An 18,899-nucleotide genomic window follows, 5' to 3' on the forward strand; every position below is an offset into this window, starting at 1 on the left:
CCCCCCCTTCACCCCCCCCCCCCCCCCCCCCCTTCACCTCCAACCCTCCTCTCGGATTTATCCTTCGACAGAGGGGTTTAAACACTGTGATGCCTTCACTCAAACCCTCTAACCCCCTAGCCCCCCTCCCACCACCCCCCCACCCCACTCCGCACCAAGTCACCCTCCAAGGCGAGGAACTCTGCCCGAAAATAAAATACTAAAATAAAATAAAATGTTTAAAACGGCAGTCTCTCCCACTTCAAGTATTCCAGAAGCTCCGCCTGCATTGTCCAACGCACCGAGGGAGGGGGGGGGAAGGGGGCTCTCTGTACCGTCTGGAGACCCCCTGACCGTGAAGGGGGGGCTCTCTCCATATCGTCTCGACACCCCACACCGTGGAGGGGGGGGGGGGGGGGGGGGGGGGGGGTGAGGGTCTCAATGGGAGGTGTCAGGTGGAGAAGGGGGTTCTCTTTATCGTCTGGGTTCCCCCTGACTGTGGGAGGGGGGGGGGGGGGGGGGTTGGAGGGGGTCAGGGTCTCAGTGGGGGGCTTTCCGTATCGTTTCGGGGACCCCTCACCGTTCAGGGGGCGAGGGGTCTCTCTGAGGAGGGCGCAGCGAGGTGCTAGCTGTTGTTGTCGGCCGTCATGTACTTGAGCGCGGCGAAGCCGTAGCGGCGGGACATGTTCTGCTGGAACTCCTCCTTCAGCGTCTTCAGGCACACCCGGTACTGCTTGTTGGAGCGGAACTTGGTGATGTCGAAGCTGGGCGCGTGCGGCATGTGGATCATGTAGGCGTTGGGGAGCACCACAAACTCGTACTCCTGGGGGGGAGGGAGAGGGAGAGGGGGGGGGGGGGAGAGAGAGACAGAGAGAGGGAGAGGGGGGGGGGGGGGAGAGGGACAGAGGGAGGGAGAGAGGGACAGAGAGAGAGGGACAGAGAGAGAGAGACACAGACAGAGAGAGAGAGACACAGACAGACAGACAGACAGACAGACAGACAGACAGACAGAGAGAGGGAGAGGGAGAGAGACAGAGACAGAGAGAGAGAGGGAGAGGGAGAGAGACAGAGACGGAGAGAGAGAGGGAGAGAGACAGAGACAGAGACAGAGACAAAGACAGAGAGAGCAAGAGGGAGGGAGAGAGGGACAGAGAGAGACAGAGAGGGAGAGACAGAGCGAGAGAGAGAGAGAGGGACAGAGAGAGAGGAAGAGACAGGAAGAGAGACAGAGTGAAAGAGAAACAGGAGATTTGATTTGCAGTGGCAGGAAAGCGAAAGCCCACTTAGGACGCAAGCTTTTTATTGTTGAATCATCAAAGTGTTAAAAATGTATATTCACTTGTTTTCACCGGGTAAATATATTTTCTAGATATGATATTTTTTCCAATTACCGCCACCCTGAAACAAATCGATGATGAACCCATAAAGGCACACGAAGCGGAACTCAATTTGATAGCGCTACTTAGCCGGCTACGAGCTAATCCTGACAACGCCATCAGGGCTAATCAATAACCCTAACGCTGAGCAGAGGAGAACCTCCACTCAGGCTCATCGTCCGCAACGAGGCACTTCTCCAAGCAGAACTTTATGAACAGAATTCGAAAAACTCTTTCAACAACAAATATAAACATAAACACTCGGCTATCAGAGTAGCGAGTGGAATGGCGGGAATTTGTTTAGCTAACCTGCTAGCTAGATTAGTACAACATGTACAAGTGGAAGGGAAAAGTTACCCTAGGGGAGGGGTTACCCTACTATTGTGGGGTTTCACTTCCCCTTTTAACGATCCATCCACCCGATAATAATCGTCCTACACATGTGTCCGTAACCCCACAGACGTTCAGCATGAATCGTAGGAGCAAGGACTGGTACTTGTTGAGCTCACCTGTGAGCCTAACCCGATTTGCACAACGTGTGCGCAATAAGTGAAACAAGAACCTGAGGGGAGGGGGGGTTACCCTACATTTGCGAGGTAACGATTATTATCGCCCTTAGGGGACAATAAAAGCTTTAACTAACTAACTAACTTATCCGATAAAAATCATTCAACACATTTGTCCGTAACGGTCAGTTTTGTGCGTTTTGCGTGTTTGTGCGTTACCTGGGCGTCCAGCTCCATGATGTGCGCCACCTTGTTCCAGCCGAAGCCCACGAAGCGGCGGTCGTACTCGGGGCTGTCGCGCCGCACCATCACGTAGGGCTCGAAGTCCGCCTCCCACTGCACGCGGTACGGCGTGGTCGCCGTGCGCCACTTGGCGAAGTTGGTGGGGGCGTGGCCTTTGGTCCACACGTGGTACCTATATCGAAGCAAAGAATGGCAATAATCCCAAATATTTATTTGAAACCCTCCAAATGGCCGCACAAACAAACTAAGACTTAGTTTGTTTTTTTCTTTTTTAATAATTATTTCTTTTTAATAATTATTTGTATGATATAGGATTCTATAAGACGGCGATTAATGGTTAATGCTGTCTTAGTGGAAGCCAATTAATGGCAAGAGTACAATGAAAAAATCTTAAGTTTGATCGTACACAGAAGTTATTTCAAGCTCAATAAGTCCTTCATTGTTCCAGTCAGCCAGTTATTCACTCATCCATGAATCTCCTGGTTGACCTTTAGATTATAAAACGCAGGATAGCCTTCTAGTGGTCAGAGTGTGCAACCCCCACCCGAAACGTTCTGGTTATGAACCCAAAAGGTGTTTTCTGGGAAAACACCTTCGATAATCCACTGGCAAATATAATTAAATAAATCAGGGTGATACGTTAAACCAATCGCTTTACTTGATAGAATAACCCCATTCTATTCGTAGATAACTGAATCAAGTCGACTCTCTCACCTGAAGGTGAACAGCGTCCCCATGTCGAGCTGGGACAGCAGCTCGGCCTTGGACTTGGGGTAGGACAGGCGGTAGCGCAGGGTCTCGAACGCCGGCACCACCAGAGCCTTCTTACTGGTCGCCATGTCCAGCTGGACCACCGACTTCCTGCGCCCAAATAAGGGGAAACCAAAGAATGAATGCACATTCATTCTAATGAGATTTTATTTCTGATTTAGAACTTGGATATCCAGGGTTTACTTTAGAGCAGAAATCTCATTATACTGTATGGGGAACGCTTTATTGCCGAGATAGGATATTAATTGAATGGGATGAGTTTATTGCAGCAGTTTCATCTGAATGTATAGGGATCACTTTGTTTCAACTTCACTTACTTTAATTATTCATCTTAAACCTGCACAGGAACTTTTGTACCGCAGCTATTTACTCTATTAAAATGACCTGAACTGGAAAATCTTTCAAGATAAAATAAAATGATACATTTTTTTCACTATGATATGTTTTATTCGGGCCACCTTTGACAGCCACTGCTAAAATGAAGATGATATAGCGCTATAACTGTAGCTACAACTCTGACCACTAGAGGCTGCTCATGAATACAACGTACATAGCGCAGGTTTAAGGTACAGGGATCATTTAATGGAACCACAACTCATGGCAGTAAAACTGCCCCTATATTGACGCGTTAATAATATCACAGGATGTTTCCACATTGAATCATGACGTTGATGATGATATTTCAGAGGACTGAACGAGCCTAATGGGTTGGGATGGTTTGAGATGGACAAAAGAAGTGTCAACGCCGTCCGTCTTCCATTGTTTCCAAATCACTCGCTGCTGAATGTGAACATGTTTAATAACGCCAGCCACGAAGTTGCTGGAGCACACGATTCATTCTTCTGTCAGAGGAATTTGCTCCATTATGTAGAAACTACAGACCAAATCAAACACATACAACATTAAGACAATGATCAAATCGGACTTAAGAGATTTCAAATTTTCGGTCCATTAAAGTCTTTCTTTCAAAACATTCCCTGTTGTTTATAACCATAAAAATGAAAGTAGATTAAACTTTAGTGGTGAAACTATTTAAAGCCTTACGGCTACGATGCTACAGTGAGATTAGATAGTGAAAGAACGTATTTATCGGCGTGCAGGCAGCATTGAAAGGGATTGAAAGCGTGTCCGTTATTTTTAGGGTTTAATTAAAAGTATCACCTAGCCAGATATTTAAAATGGAAATCTCCTTTGTAGAGGCGTGTGCTATGAAGTAGCCCATTATTTGTTAAATATTTAAAAGCTCGCAAATTATTCATGTGGTTTCAATTCACTCCCCTTAGAGGTTAATAGCGTGAGATTCATATTAAAATTGGCAGAACATTGTGATTTATTGGAAGGATCCGGGTTAAAAAAAGGAAAAAAAGTGATATTATACCGCACATAAAGCTCACACGACGCACGGAGCCATGTTTCAGCAGACTTAGTGTCTCCGGCTAAAGACACCTTTTAGCAAGGAAATGTAAAATAAAACGACTTTGGAGTCAAATAACACATGGGTGTGTGTGCGTGTGTTAGTGTGTGTGTGCGTGTGTGCGTGCACGTGTGCCTGTGCGTGTTATTAATGGAAAAGGCTTCTCATTATGGAGAAGAGAAAAAAAGGATAAATGTACCGGAGGCCATTAGCCGAGCTAAATGAGTTTGACCTCAAGGTGATCGTTATGAGGTTATCGTCGCTGTTGTGCACCGATTTACCTTAAAGGACTCAACAGGGGGCTTTCCCGCGCTGCCATTGTTAGTCAGTCTCTTTGTGTGCAGGTGTGTGTGTGTCTTTGTGTGTGTCTGTGTTTCTCTCTCTCTCTCTCTCTCTCTCTCTCTCTCTCTCTCTCTCTCTCTCTCTCTCTCTCACTGTTTGATCTATTCTCACTCGACCTGCTCCATCTTTCATCCATTGTCACTCGCCCCTCTCTCTCTTTAATCCATCGTCACTCTACCCTGATGCTGCAAAGGTTGGAGCTAACTAGCACATTGGGACACTCTCAGCGAAGCCATTCAGTGATTAGCCAATGACAATAACGCGGGCCCATATTTTCATCAACTTCCTTCAAGATGTTTGTCATTTATTATTTATTATTATTATAGTATTGTTCCTTCACATGACCTTGTCTCCGAATATACCCCCACTATTAGTCTTGTGGAGTACCACAACCCGTGATCACGTCATATGGAATCCGGGATGCACATGTATTTATAAAAGGAAAAGAGAAAGTAAAAACATATTATGGAAAATGTATGCAAAAAATATTTTTTTCGAAAAAAATAAAAAAGATAGAGTAAAACATTTAACATATTTTAGATATTTAAGGGTTCTTACGCAGAGTGCCCATTGTATGAATCATCATCATATTTAAATGACGGAACGCTTGCCTCACCTGAGGTACTCGTAGAGGCCGTACATGGGCAGGAAGTCGATGTCCGACAGGAACATGTAGGGCGTGTTGACGTGGCGCATGGCCACGTTGCGCAGCAGGTTGACGGGGTAGAACTGCCCCTCCTTGTACACGATGTGGTAGCCCACGTTGCCCCGGCCCATCAGCACCTCCGAGCCCTGGGCGTAGCGCAGGAACTGCTGCGCCTCGGCGTCCGACAGGTACAGCGCCAGGCTGATGGGGCCCTCCCAGTGCTTGCAGATCGCCTCCAGCATCTGCAGCCTGCGGAGTCGATGCGGGGATGAAGGGGGGGGGGGGAAGGTTGTATCAGCGATGCTAGGCCGAAAATGAAAGCAGCCTCCCAAGACCAAGATCAATCTACGATTGATCTTGGTCTTGGGAGGCTGCTGTCATTTTTCTTCAGCACAAGAGGCGTGATCGACGGGCCTAGTTCAACTGAGTCTGTACGCGATTGGCTGTTTGCGTCGTTTCCCTGTCGTCCCTGTGTTAAACCAGCCAATAGTGCGCCAGGGGTGGGGAAGCCAGCTTGGTGATTGGCTCCCGTAAAAAACGTATCGGAAGCAGAAAGAAATGTGTTGCTCTTCTCCAGACCCTTCTGCAGGGCGGATTCAAATTGCCGGTAGAACGGGTGGGGGTACCCACCCAGTCTAAGGCCGAAACATAAATGATCACATTCATCTGATCCGCTAGCTGCCCGCCCCTTAAGCAGGCCGTCAAAAAAACGCGTCTCTGTAGGCAGCCTATGCTCCGAGATCGTACACAAAAACAAATGGTACTACCAACCACTCTAAACCAAAACAAATAGTATTCCAACCAATCACCGACAAGGGGTGGTTATTGTGGGGTTTTGAGCTGCGTTCATGATTGTTTTTTCTGCATGCATGAAACGAGGAGGGGAGGGGCGAGCTGGCTCTGTTTGTTTGGCATCTCGCTTCAAATACCAACAGAAGAGACGTCACCCAACATCGCTGGTACAACCTTTAAGGCTGAGCGATTAATCAAATTCAAAACGACATTGCATTGTAATAAAACGCGATTTGCAAATTGCAAAGGCTGCAAATTACTCGAGGCTGTTACTGACTGAAGATCAGTACGATTGGAATTATTTATTTTTCTTTTACAATTCAATAGTTAAATAAAGATGCTGTAATATAAATTCATGCATCAATTCATCTCAACACATGAATTAAGGCTTTCAATGTTGTGTTGGTCATACTATAGAATGATTCATTGCTTGTTTAGTGAATAATACAGAAGATAAGGAACTTTAAGAAGATATACTTCTTACTACAAAACCGCAATCGCAATGTTGGTCGAAATAATCGCAATTGGATTATTTCCCCAAATCGTTCAGCCCTAGATGAGTTACAGCTAAAACTTTATAAACGAGGGGTGCAGCTGAAAGAGGGGGGGGGGGGAGTTTGACCCCCTGGTTGTTAGTCGTCTACCTGTGGGGGAAACTCTGCAGGATGGAGATTAGGGGCGTGCATTTGTATTATCTTGCGTTGCTCGCGGGCAGCATTGCTGTGATCCGGGCTGCTGTCATAACAGCAGCGTGAGGATGACAGTTCTAATAACGCCGCTGTCCGAAGGGCTTCGGTCTGAAATTGTTCAAAGGAAATAGTTTTTGTGCGGGGGGAGGATTTGCTTGTGTTGTTCAAAATGCCGAACCCGTGGCTGTCCCCTAATGACATGGATTCAAAATCACTGTCGGTCACAACCGATAAGAGCAACCGATAGATTAAATAGTAAATGGTAAATAAAAAAACATGAAAGAATACATTAAACTGCAGAAAGTGAAATAGTTACGCCTCCAGATAATAAGTATAAGTAAAACTGGCAAGTATTTATTACTTGCCAGTGCAATCTCGAAAAATCTCAGTTTTGTCGCCTTTCCTGAAATATATACCGTAATTAAAGAGGTACCCTGTCACATACACACACACAGAGACAAATACACACACGCTAATCACGCACTGCTGGTGATTTGAACGCATGGCGGGAAAGTCACCGCCGACATCTGGGTCATAACTTTGATGGCACTCAGAGTGCCAGGGCTGTCACAAGCGGGCTGAAGGCCTCCTTCTCTGTTGTGCTACCTCTTTCGGCACTAGAGACTGTGCCAGTGACTTAAACCACATTTCTTCTAATGAAAATCTTTGGAGACCCAAGAGGAGGCCGCTTTGAGATGAGATGATCACTGGAAACATTACTGAGCACGGCAATGGAAGAAAACTTTGATCGGTCGAAATGGGATTGCTTTGTGGGTAGACCTCCAGTGTTTTACAAAAGATTAAGCAAATTAAATAGTCATTAGTGAACATTTAGAGAGAGGCTTCTGTCTAAATCGACTTGCCGTGCATAAAGATCCAAGTCATTAAGGAGCAGGTAGGGCTTGTAGAGGTTTAAACATCTTGATGTCTGGATCTCTACAGCCAGCGTTTGTATATGTACAGCTAGCGTTTGTATACGTTGCCCTAAATGTACATTTAGGGCATTTAGCAGATGCTTTCATCCAAATTTGTCATAAGAAAGTGAACAAAAATGTACCGCTTTACAGTAAGGATGTTCATAGAACCAAGTGCAAAGCACTAACAATCGCTGGGTTAACCCATTCCCCGTATACAACAACGATAGCTAGGATAAAATGCTACACAACTAAGTACAATAACTAAATAAAATATGTATATGTACAGCGAGCATTTGTATATGTACGCCAAGCGTTTGTGTATATGTAAAGCAAGGAACAGACTCTCCCTCCTAGCACTTATCCTTTACCCCTCATAAAACCACGACACAAGTAAGATACACGCAGGTCATTCACCTCATTCAAATGCTAACGGAGCGCTTTTGTTGCCGTTCACGTGTATTAGCCCTCAGAATTGAGATGACAACAAAGCGGCCCTGGCCCATCCTGGGGTCAGAGCTGACATTTCAAATAGGAAATCGATGCCATCTCCCCGGAGGGGTCTGACATTTGAGGGGAAGTGGTGAGAAGCCCCCCCCCCCCCCCCCCACCATCTCCATTTGTATGTGAGTGAGAGCTGATGACCATGGTACCAGCACAGCACTTTGAGACTGGAGCCAGTGTTTACAGACACTCACACACACACACACATACCGCCGACACACACACACACACAGCAGACACACACACACAGGACCACACCGCAGACACACAGGACCACACCGACACACACACACACAGGACCACACACACACGACCACACCGCAGACACACAGGACCACACACAGGACCACACACACACACACACACACACACACACACACACACACACACACACACACACACACACACACACACACACACACACACACACACACACACACACACACACACACACACCAGAATAGAGATCTTGAAAAAGAACGGAAAGAGGGAGGGAGAGACATACACACACAAACACAAAATAAAAACGTGAAATGCAAGAGTGTTCGACGAGAGCAAAGAGAGAGCAGAGAGAGCACGAAGGAGAGAGAGCAAGAGTGCCAAAGAGAGACCGAGCGCGAGGCAGAGAGCGAGGGAGTGAATAAGAGCAAGACACACAATGAGATTATGGGCTTGGAAGTGTGAGTCACTGGGTTTTAGAGCCTAATCTGCAACACTTTGTGTTTGGCACGGAGTGTACAGTCGGAAACTGAAACCACATCGTGATAACGGCTACCGCCTCTGATCCGTCCGTTCTTTTTCTCCCCGGGTTTGGAACTTTCCATATGAATGTTCCGCAGCATCCCGGGTGTTTAACGGGCAAACTACCAACCGCACACATTATGTGATGCGCTGCCACCTATAGGTTGCATGTGTCCACTCTGCGATGCACTGAATATAAACGGGTGCTGTCCGATTGATTTCGCTTTTAACATAATGCTGTTATCTAAAAGATATGGTCATTGGTATGCGAGGAAGGATACACCTTTAGCTTTTAATCTTGTTTACAAGATAAAGTCAGTCATTGCATATTCACCACATTAAACCTGGCATGTTTTCACCTTTTTGTTTATTGGATATTTAAGTTTTAAGATGGCTACTCTGAGATTGTCTTTAAAAGTTAACAAGATGGCTGCTTTGAGGGCAAAACATCATTAGCCTCTGTCTCAATCGGCGTCGTAAAAAAGGGCTTAGCACTAGCCTTTGGGTTTTTTATGAGAGTCCAGCCGTGTCTCACCGAGGAATCGTACTTTAAATCGGTGCTTGGGTAAAGTTACGTTTCACAAATTGTACATAAAGATTCCTTGTTTGTTTACAATTCATGCATCCGTGCCCCTGGTTAATAACGTCGAAGCTACAGGCTAATGCACCAACGCACCGAAGCACAACAGAGGCTTACGGGCAAAGGGGAACTCATGCTACGCGGATTGACCAGGGAAGCTAGTGGAATCATAAAGTAAGAAATACATTGAAAGAAAGGGCAGAGGCAAATCTAAAGGAAAAACATATTGTCAGACTCCCAGCTGAAATGTTCCGGGTTCAACCCCCAATGTGAGCAAGATAGCTTCCCTCTCCCTGCTTCCTAACAAAAACAAATACAAAAAAACAAAATGATGACTAAAAGCATCCACTAAATGATTCAAAGGTTTCAGCCGGTTTGCTGGGAACCAAAGTGTAAAATCAACCATCAGTTTGGGGAACGGGCGAGCCATCGACATCCATTCTCCTCCAAACGAGTGTTTAGCAGCTCCCGTGGCGCTGCCTGGCCCAGTGGCGTGTAAACACAGAATCGAACCTTAGATACAGCTTTGGGAGCTGCCGCACTCTCGTCCGGAATAGAATGGATGCCAATGGATGGCCAACCAGCCGATTGAGGGAAAGCACGTACAACACCAGAGGGGGCGAGATTAACACAAAAACCATGGCTGATTTACATCTAGAATAAGAACAACAACTAACTGGGGGTCTTATCGAACCGGCCAAATCCTAAAAAAAAAAAACACTCAATAGTTCCTAACGCAGAATAATGAGGAGAATCTCAACCAATCCACATCCGTGAGCGAACGTTCCCTGCTTCCAATCACACTCCCAGCGCCCGAAAAACGCAAAAGTAAACCTGTCACTTGTGGAGGTTGTCACTTGTGGAGGATCCCCTCGATGAAATTCGTTTCAACAGCAGTAACCCTTCCCGCTGTCGGTATTCCGAACGGTCATACACATCGGAATCGACGTGTTCGTGCACAGATTTGCCACGATGCTTCGGGGAGCAGAAGAGCTTCGCCGCGGTAACCACGGAGACCCTCGTGGGTCTGTCAGAGTCGCACAACCGCCGATAATTCAGTTTTTATCATCTTCCCTCTCCTCCCAGAGGGGGTTTCACAGGGAGAGCCGTGTGTGCGGCTGCTGTCAAAACAGCGGCGCAGCGGGAATGACAGTCCTAATAATGCCGATCTCCGATGGGGATTTCCTTAAATCTTTAAGAAATTGGGTATTGGATTTACTCGTGTTGAGGGAGTCTGTTTTTTACTTTGGGGTAGGGGTAGGGTGGGGGGGGAGCGCGATCGTGGCTAGGAGATGAATGACCAGATAAATAACATCAAACCTATGATGACCAGACAAATTGCCTTCACTTTTTATGTGTATTTGACGCGCGTTTATTGGAACTTCAGGGAGGAATCGTAAGGCAGAAGTCTAGACGGCCTGAACTACTTTTGAGGGTTTGGATAGAAAATAAATAATTTACTATTTAGTCACCGATGCTTTTAACCAAAGTGCTTTCAGGGACTGAAGACAGAGGTGAACCAGGGGCCGGGTGGGCGGGGCTCAAGGATTACTGAGGATAGGACAGGGGTTGCGGACATGGGCGGGGATTAAACCTGGTGCCTTTGGGCTGGAGGTCAGACCCCCTAAACCGTCAGGGGGTGATGATGCACATCAACACCAGTGTTATGAAGCCCCCTTCATTACATCTGCTTTACGGGCCGGACCTTCAGACCGCCACCTGACCGACGCTCGGTGGCTTTTCTTACGACTGCGTTGTGGGGACCCTGTGGAGGAGGGGGTGATAACGGTACACACACACACACACACCCACACCCACACCCACACCCACACACAGAGAGAGCAGATCTGGTTCCCTGTGATAATAAATCAGGGATGTTCGAGGATGATGATATAAATAAATAAAAGAGAGTGAGACAGACAGACCGACAGAGGGAGAGAGACAGGAAGACAGAGAGAGTCAGACAGAGAGCCAGACAGCCACACAGACAGACAGACACACAGAGCGAGCGAGCACTAGCAGAATATGAACAATCTTTCTCTTTCAGCTGTCTCCAGGAAGATACCACTCAAGCAAAGAGAGATGACAGAAGGAGCTACTCTCAGTGCACACGCACGCACACCAAGACACACACACACACACACACACACACACACACACACACACACACACACACACACACACACACACACACACACACACACACACACACACACAAAATGACATCCTTGACCTTTATGTCAGTGGATGGTTGACGTGGCGCTACACCACCTCGTTTGGTGGGGCTGAGGCGCTACACCACCCAGTACAGTAGCGTGGCGCCTGGGAGCTGCACCACCTAGCCCCCGTAGAGCTGATGCGCTGGCTACACCACCCAGCCCGGGAGGTGACACACGATGCATATGATCAGCGATGAACGTTCCCTCCTTGGGGATCTCACCAAAGCAAGACGAAGATCCGATGTGAACACAGACCCTCAATAAAGTCGACCTCAACTGTCTGTAATGTTTAGATTTAGTTAATGCATTTCGGTTTTAAATTGCTTCTACTCCCAGCATAGAGAGTATTCGCCGTGATTTTACCCTTTTACATTTTCTATATTTTTCCTTTTTACTTCCATTACTGTCCGGTCCATTCTGCTGTGAAACCCAAATGTCCTGTCTGGTGTGAATTAAATACTACAGCGGTAAACAGACTGCATACATAAAGGGCTTTGCTGAGCTGTGGTACCCTCAAAAGAGCTTTAGTATTTGCTCTGCCATTCAGCCATTCACCCATTCAGCCATTCACGCGCCCATGCTAAGGCGACCGCGGGCTGGTCAGGAGCTATTAGGGCGAGGTGTCCATTAGTATGGATCAACATTCGGCTAATTGGCACCGGGAATGGAACCGGCAACTTCTGCCGGTCAACCCGTCGATCTCCCGTCGGCAACGGCCCAATTACGTCGTCGCATCTTAAATCACACGCACACTCGTTTAAAATCTAGCGTGTGATTTTGTGAGTGTGTGAGCATGGGAGTGTGATTGTCTGAGCACACGTGTGCGTGAGCGTGCGTGAGTGTTAGGGTTCCGGGTTCTATTACAAAGGCGATTTCATTGGACAGTGTCCTTGCACATATTTGCATAACGCAGTCTGATTGGCCGACGGATCCGTCGCTGCCTGAAAAGTTGAACATTTCTAAACTTTTTGTCCCGGGGCCACGGAGCCGACAGAACGGACGGACCCACAATGCATTTCACGAGCGCCCCGTGCAAAGTCGACCCGTCGACGGACGGAGGTGGTGCGAACAAGGCGTGAGTGTGTGTGCGTGTGAGAGCGCCCCCACCTGTCCATGGAGAGCTGAGCGACCAGCGTGACGTCGGTGTGGTCGGCGCTGGGCTCGTGCTCGTAGTGCAGGAAGTAGAGGTGGGTGCGGTGCACCGTGAAGCGCTCCCGCCGGAACTCGTAGCACGGGTCGTCCTCGTCCAGCTCCGACAGCGTCTTCTGGAGCTGGGCCGAGAGACACAGACACACATTTACTTTGACTGCTGCTCAGTCTTTTACATTTACATTTAGGTCATTTAGCAGACGCTTTTATCCAAAGCGACTTACAATAAGTACATTTGTCATAAGAAGTGCATCAATATATCGCTGTCGGTACAGAAAAGGATGTTCAAAGAACCAAGTGCAAGTACAACAATCGCTAGGCTAACCAATTCCCCGTGTTACAGCAATGATAGCAGCTACTGCAGTTGCTACACAGTTAAGTACTATAATACAATACACTTTTCATGAGAAAGTTTGTTTGATTTATTATTTAAGGTTTATTTGAATGATGTAATTATTTGAATGCGTTTCCCTCTCTGTGTTTGCGTCGTCTGTCGATGTGTTATATGGGGGCTCCTTTTGAAGACACACGTTTAACATATTTGTTTTTTTTCTCTATAGTGTGTTTAACAAATGTTCAGCGTCTGTTTTATTGTCCCTGTTTGATGTCTAATGCTATTATATTACCATGTAGTTTTAGCTTTACTGTAGTGTCCTTGGGTGACATGAAAGGCGTTTCCCTCTCTGTGTTTGTGTCGTCTGTCGATTGTATTGTATTGTTGCTCCTTTTGAAGATACACGTTTTAAAGATCTGTGAGTCTTTTTCTTTATTTTATTTGTCATTCATCTTTCATCTTTTTTGTCACATTTTTTTGTTGTTCATTTCTCTTTCCTTCTCTATGTTTGTCTTGTCTGTCGATTTATTTAGTTGCATTGTGGCTCCTTCTGAAGAAAGAAGTTTTTCTTTATTTTCATAACCTATTTAAGTTTTCTCAATCGTATTGGTTACCATGTTTCCCTCTTTTTGTTTGTGCTGTATGCATAGCTTGTGCTATTCGTTTGCATATTTGTGCGTCTTTTTCTCTCTTTGCTTTGTCTTTTCATAACCAAGTTTGTTTTTTTGTCATGTTTTTGGAGTTCTTAGTTTGACATTTCCTTCTCTGTCGTTTCTGGGTGTCTATTGATTGTGTTGTATGGCGGCTAAGACACCTTTTGAAGAAAGGCGTTTTTTCATTGTTTTTCTTTGTCTTTTCATAACCAAGTTGTTTTCTCTTCATCTTATTGGTTACCATGTTTCCCTCTTCGTGTTTGTGGTGTATGAATAGCTTGTTTTATGAGTCTGTTGACAGGGATATATAGGGCCCAAGACAACCTTTGAAGAAACACCTACCGTACATATATATCTCTAGATATTACATTCTGTATATTCTTCGGGTTAGTTCTTGTTGCTCTCTGAGTTTGTGGTGATTGTATGCTTGAGTTATGAGTCTGTCGATTGGGTTGTACAAGACAACTTGCCAGGTTGTCAAGACAACTTTTGGCTCGATAACGCTATAATTGAAATATACAAGGAGTCAAAGGCTGAAACGTGCAACATTGACAATTGCTTTTTTCACAAAATTGCTGTAAAGGACTTTAGCGTACCAAAATAACTCCAACATAACTAGTGTGTCACCAATTTGTGTCATTGATCACCTTCTGTTTTTATGGCATCTCTTTTAATGAAAGCAACTTGTAGTGATTTTTTCATATACATGCCAGATAGTTAAGGCCTCGTCTGCCGACAATAGCCTTCAAACACAGAACCTTTCCTCCGGGAGTCAAACACCCTAACCACTTGACCATCCTACCCTCATGGCTACCTACAGAAAAAAGCATGAAAAAACAACCATGCTACAAAACCCAAGGGAAGTGATTGAATCATCACGACTCGTTGTATTTCACTTGTATTTACGGTTCCCGATGGACCAAATTGAGTCAAGAAGCGTTGCTCACTTCCTATTCGAGCCAATCAAGAACGAGCGAATGCAGTGAATCATTACGCCCCTTGCATGTCGTTTGCTTTAAGTGCTGGTGGATAGTTTATGGTTCATCATAAACCATATTCCCTCCCCCCCCTCTAACGCAACAACCAACCAGCCCACCAGCTTTGTCATTCAAATAATGCATCGCACACAGTTGGTGTGGGACCAAAGTATATTAACACACCTGCCATAAATCAGAGCGGGGAGGGGGGAGGAGGGGGGGAGGGGGGGAGAGGGGGGGAGAGCGGCTGCTGTCAACATTGTTTAGCGTGAAAAAGGAATGACAATATATCCGTCAGCACTCGACGGTCGCGTTCCACTCAAGACGGCGTTGGATTCGTGGACGTTTTCTCGGAAACCCCGGACGGCTCAGTCGTGATGAATCCCGCCCGACGACGACAGTTTGCTCAGCGGGAGCGCGTCCGACGCACTCCGCATCCCGACGCTCCTCGATCAACGACGTTCCGAAACGACGCGCCCCCCCTCGTAAGGGGGTCTCCTCTGCCCCATAGGGACCGTCTCCGTCTTCTCCCCACACCACAAAAGGCTCCCAGCGGGAGCAAACAGCAACAACAGGAACGTTCTTTCGATCTAATAATAGGATGTTTTCGTTTAGATCACGTTAACACTCTCCCTTATTGCTGTCCTTCGTCTCGGGGGAGAGGGGGGGGGGGGGGGGGGGGGGGGGGGGGGGGGGGGGAGAGGGGGGTGGGTGGAAGGGGGGGGGGGGGGGGACGACTCAGATTAATAGCACCCGCTTTCGGAATGACAATGTTTGCCGTCAAGTACGGAAACACTTTGTGGTGTTGCTCCTTGGCGTGCAAGATCCGCGACGCACATTAATGCAATTTAGGGAAGAGAGGGGAGACACCGAATAAACGGGCTTCAAAGACGCCCCCCGGTCGAGGATCCAAGGGGGAACGGGGCCTTTTGACAAGCTCCTAGGACACGGGATGGGAACGTACCGTGACGGAAGTGTCCAGAGAGTTTAGGCTTCTCGTTAAAGCCACCAACGGCGCGATGTTAGAAGGAGGAAAAGCAGTTGAACCGTTTCATTGGATTGTACTCCAGGCAAGTTTGTGAATTAAATCGTGTTGTAGATGTAATGAGACAAATACCTAACGACAATGAATCAAAGCCGAACTAAAAGTCGCAAATACAAAAATACACGCAAAACTAGCATCAGAGTAACCTCAAAAATTAAATTATCTCTAGGGGAATAAAACCAATCCATCTTGGCACGATGACAACCCCCTACCTGCACTTTAATTTGCACACACACAAAGTCGCTTCTGATACACATTTAAAGTGACTCCACCATCGCGAAACACTAAATGACTAAATATTAAAATAGAGTACAGCAGGCAAACCCCCCCCCCCCACCTCTCTGGGAGGGGGTCCTCTTAACCACCCCCTCCTCCACCCCCTCCTCCACCCTCTCGACGCCTTCCGCAGCGACGGGGCCCTGTGAGGCCCTCCATTAGCGCTAATCATCGCCTTAATGGAGTTTTAAAGTGCTGCTCCGACTCGAGAAAAAAGGAAAAAAAAAAACTGAAGCGCTCCATCCATCCCCCCGTGAAACACATGCTGGAGCTTTACATTTTGAAGATGTTTTTTTTTTTTTTTAAGAGGTGGATTTTTTTATTTTTATTTTTTCGCTTTTTATTAATTAACGGATTTGACACTTGAGGAGGTTCTCTGTGCGTGTGCAGACAGCCTACCCGCCCGCCCACCCGCCCACCCGCCTCTCCAGCCCAGACTCTGGCGTCGGTGGTGGAGGAGGGGGAGGGGGCTGACCTTTAGCTGCTCATGAGATGAGCGGTGGAGTGGAACGGCTGTGTGGGGGGGGGGGGGGGGGGGGACCAGCAGCCCGCACGGCGTGCTTGTGGGAGCGGGCTCGATGGGGAACGCCGGTTCCTTTTTGGGTTCTCTCCCGCGTTGCGCTCTGAGGGGAGCTGCAGGCTTTTTAACCCGGTTCTGCGCGAGGGCGTGTTGGGGTCCGACCTTCATAACGATGATGAATCACAGCTTTCATCCAAAGTGACCCGCGGTTCGACGCGTGTGATTGGGCGGCATGTGGCCCAGGAGGTAGAGAGGGATGAACGGTACCCGGAAGGTTGCTGGTTCGATCCCCGGCTGAGAGTGTCGAGGTGTCCCCGGGCGAGACGCCTCCTCCCGACGAGCTGGCTGTCGCCCTGCGTGGCCGACACCGCCGTCCGTGTGTGAATGTGTGCATGAATGGGTGAACGTTAGCCAATGTTGTAAATAGCTTTAAGTGTCCACTGGTTAGACCAGGGGTGCCCAACCTTTTTTGACCCAAGATCTACTTTTCAAGTAGCCAACATCCCGAGATCTACCGGCCTAGTGTCAATACTGCAAACCTACCTTCAAGGGGGGGGTGGGGGGGGGGGTTGTATCGTGAACCTACGGACTTCAGTTGACGGCTTTCAACTGCTGTTGACAGCGCATGCGCTACCGCGCGTATATGTCCCGCGCAAATGTTATTTTATTTAAAAAATATATATATATTAAAAATATTAAAATATTAAAAACAGAAACAGGACTCCAACATATGTAAAAAAAATTAGAAAAATAATGACGCAAATGTAACACAAAACCATTGTAAAACCGGCCTCTGATGGATGCGAACCAAAACGGGTACAAAACAGCGGGAACGTACGTTCTCGCTGTTGTGGTCGGTCTCGCTGGGACAGCCGAACAGCTCGCGGCGCAGGAGGTTCCCGTCGTACTCCAGGAAGGTCAGGTACAGGTTCCGGAAGAACTCCACGTGCTTGTTCTTCACACGCAGCTTCTTCGGCGAGTTCCAGTGGATGACCTGAAGGGAGGAGGAGGAGGAGGAGGAGGAGGAGGAGGAGGAGGAGGGGAGAAAGAGGCAATGCAATTTAGTGTGAGTGTGGGTGTACCATCTGGATCCCTGTCTGTCCAGGTCCGTGCGGTTCACTTAAAAAGTAAAAAGGAGTTGGGACGGGATCTCGGAGTCAGTCGATACTTTTTCTGTACGCCGGACGAAAGTCAGTGGTCGAGAGGAGGATCGTGCAACCAGAGGGCAAAGTGTGTCTTCTTCTGTGTGTGTCTTCTCTTCGTGTGTGTGTCTTCTCTTCGTGTGTGTGTCTCTTCGTGTGAGCCTCTTCTCTTCGTGTGTGTGTCAGTTCTCTTGTGTGTGTGTCTCTTCTCGTGTGTGTGTGTCTTTTCTCGTGTGTGTGCGTCTCTTCTCGTGTGCGTGTGTCTTCTCGTGTGCGTGTCTTCTCTTGTGCATGTGTGTGTGTCTACTCGTGTGCGTGTGTCTTCTCCTGCATGTGTGTGTCTTGTGTGTGTCTTTGCGTGCGTGTTTCTTCTCGTGTGCGCGTGAGCATCTGTGTGTCTTCTTGTGTGTGTGTGAGTGTGTGTGTGTGTGTGTGTTTTCTCATGTGGTGCGTGTGTGCATGAAGAGCTAAGAACAGAAGGGAGCTCTGAAAGGGAGGGACGCAGAGAGAGAGAGCCCGTGGCGATCACACTCGCTGCGAACACGGTTGTTCGTCCGAATGCCATTTTATTTTGGACGATAATCAAACAAGCAAACATTGACTAGCAGCGGCAGGTACGGACACGCGGGCGAGAGAGAGACACAAGGAGAGAGAGAGAGAGAAAGACAAAGAGAGAGTGTTAACCTTTCGGCCCCGCTATCCATCAACCGTGAATGTCATCCATCTATTTATTTTGCTGTGTTTTATTGTGTTGTCGTGCTGTTTGAGCGATCTCCCCAAACAAGAACGGCGCAAAGTGAAAGAAAAACAACCAAAAGCGAAGCTGGCTGGAGAAGGTTCTTCAAATTCAGCTTCGGAGGTTTGCGGTGAATACCGGATGAACCCGTGAGGGATGGAGGGGGCTGAAGGGCGGGGTCCTCACCTTAAGGTCTGACACGTCCTTGTAGCACTTCTCGGAGCGGGTGTGGTCGGACAGCTGGACGTTCCAGAAGCAGGGCATCTGGTGGACCAGGAAGGGGTTCTGTTTGATCACCGCGTTGAAGATGTCCTGCAGGGCGGGAGGAGGGAGGGGTGAGGGTGAGGGTGT

General features: G+C 47.5%; 1 protein-coding gene across 1 annotated transcript in view; it reads right to left on the reverse strand.

Moving 5' to 3' along the window:
* Positions 1–518: 518 nt before the first annotated feature.
* The window catches only part of large1 (LARGE xylosyl- and glucuronyltransferase 1), a 55,522-nt gene continuing 37,141 nt past the window's right edge, over positions 519–18,899 (reverse strand). Inside the window, exons 8-14 of the mRNA XM_056589604.1 lie at positions 18,735–18,860; positions 17,509–17,664; positions 12,824–12,987; positions 5,248–5,526; positions 2,819–2,965; positions 2,081–2,276; positions 519–802 (exon numbers count right to left, since the gene is read on the reverse strand). Of these exons, the coding sequence (XP_056445579.1) occupies positions 605–802; positions 2,081–2,276; positions 2,819–2,965; positions 5,248–5,526; positions 12,824–12,987; positions 17,509–17,664; positions 18,735–18,860 (1,266 nt within the window). The 3' untranslated portion in view covers positions 519–604. The remainder of the gene's footprint in view (positions 803–2,080; positions 2,277–2,818; positions 2,966–5,247; positions 5,527–12,823; positions 12,988–17,508; positions 17,665–18,734; positions 18,861–18,899) is intronic.

This window comes from Gadus chalcogrammus, chromosome 4 (genome assembly GCF_026213295.1).
Source record: "Gadus chalcogrammus isolate NIFS_2021 chromosome 4, NIFS_Gcha_1.0, whole genome shotgun sequence".
NCBI lineage: Eukaryota > Metazoa > Chordata > Actinopteri > Gadiformes > Gadidae > Gadus > Gadus chalcogrammus.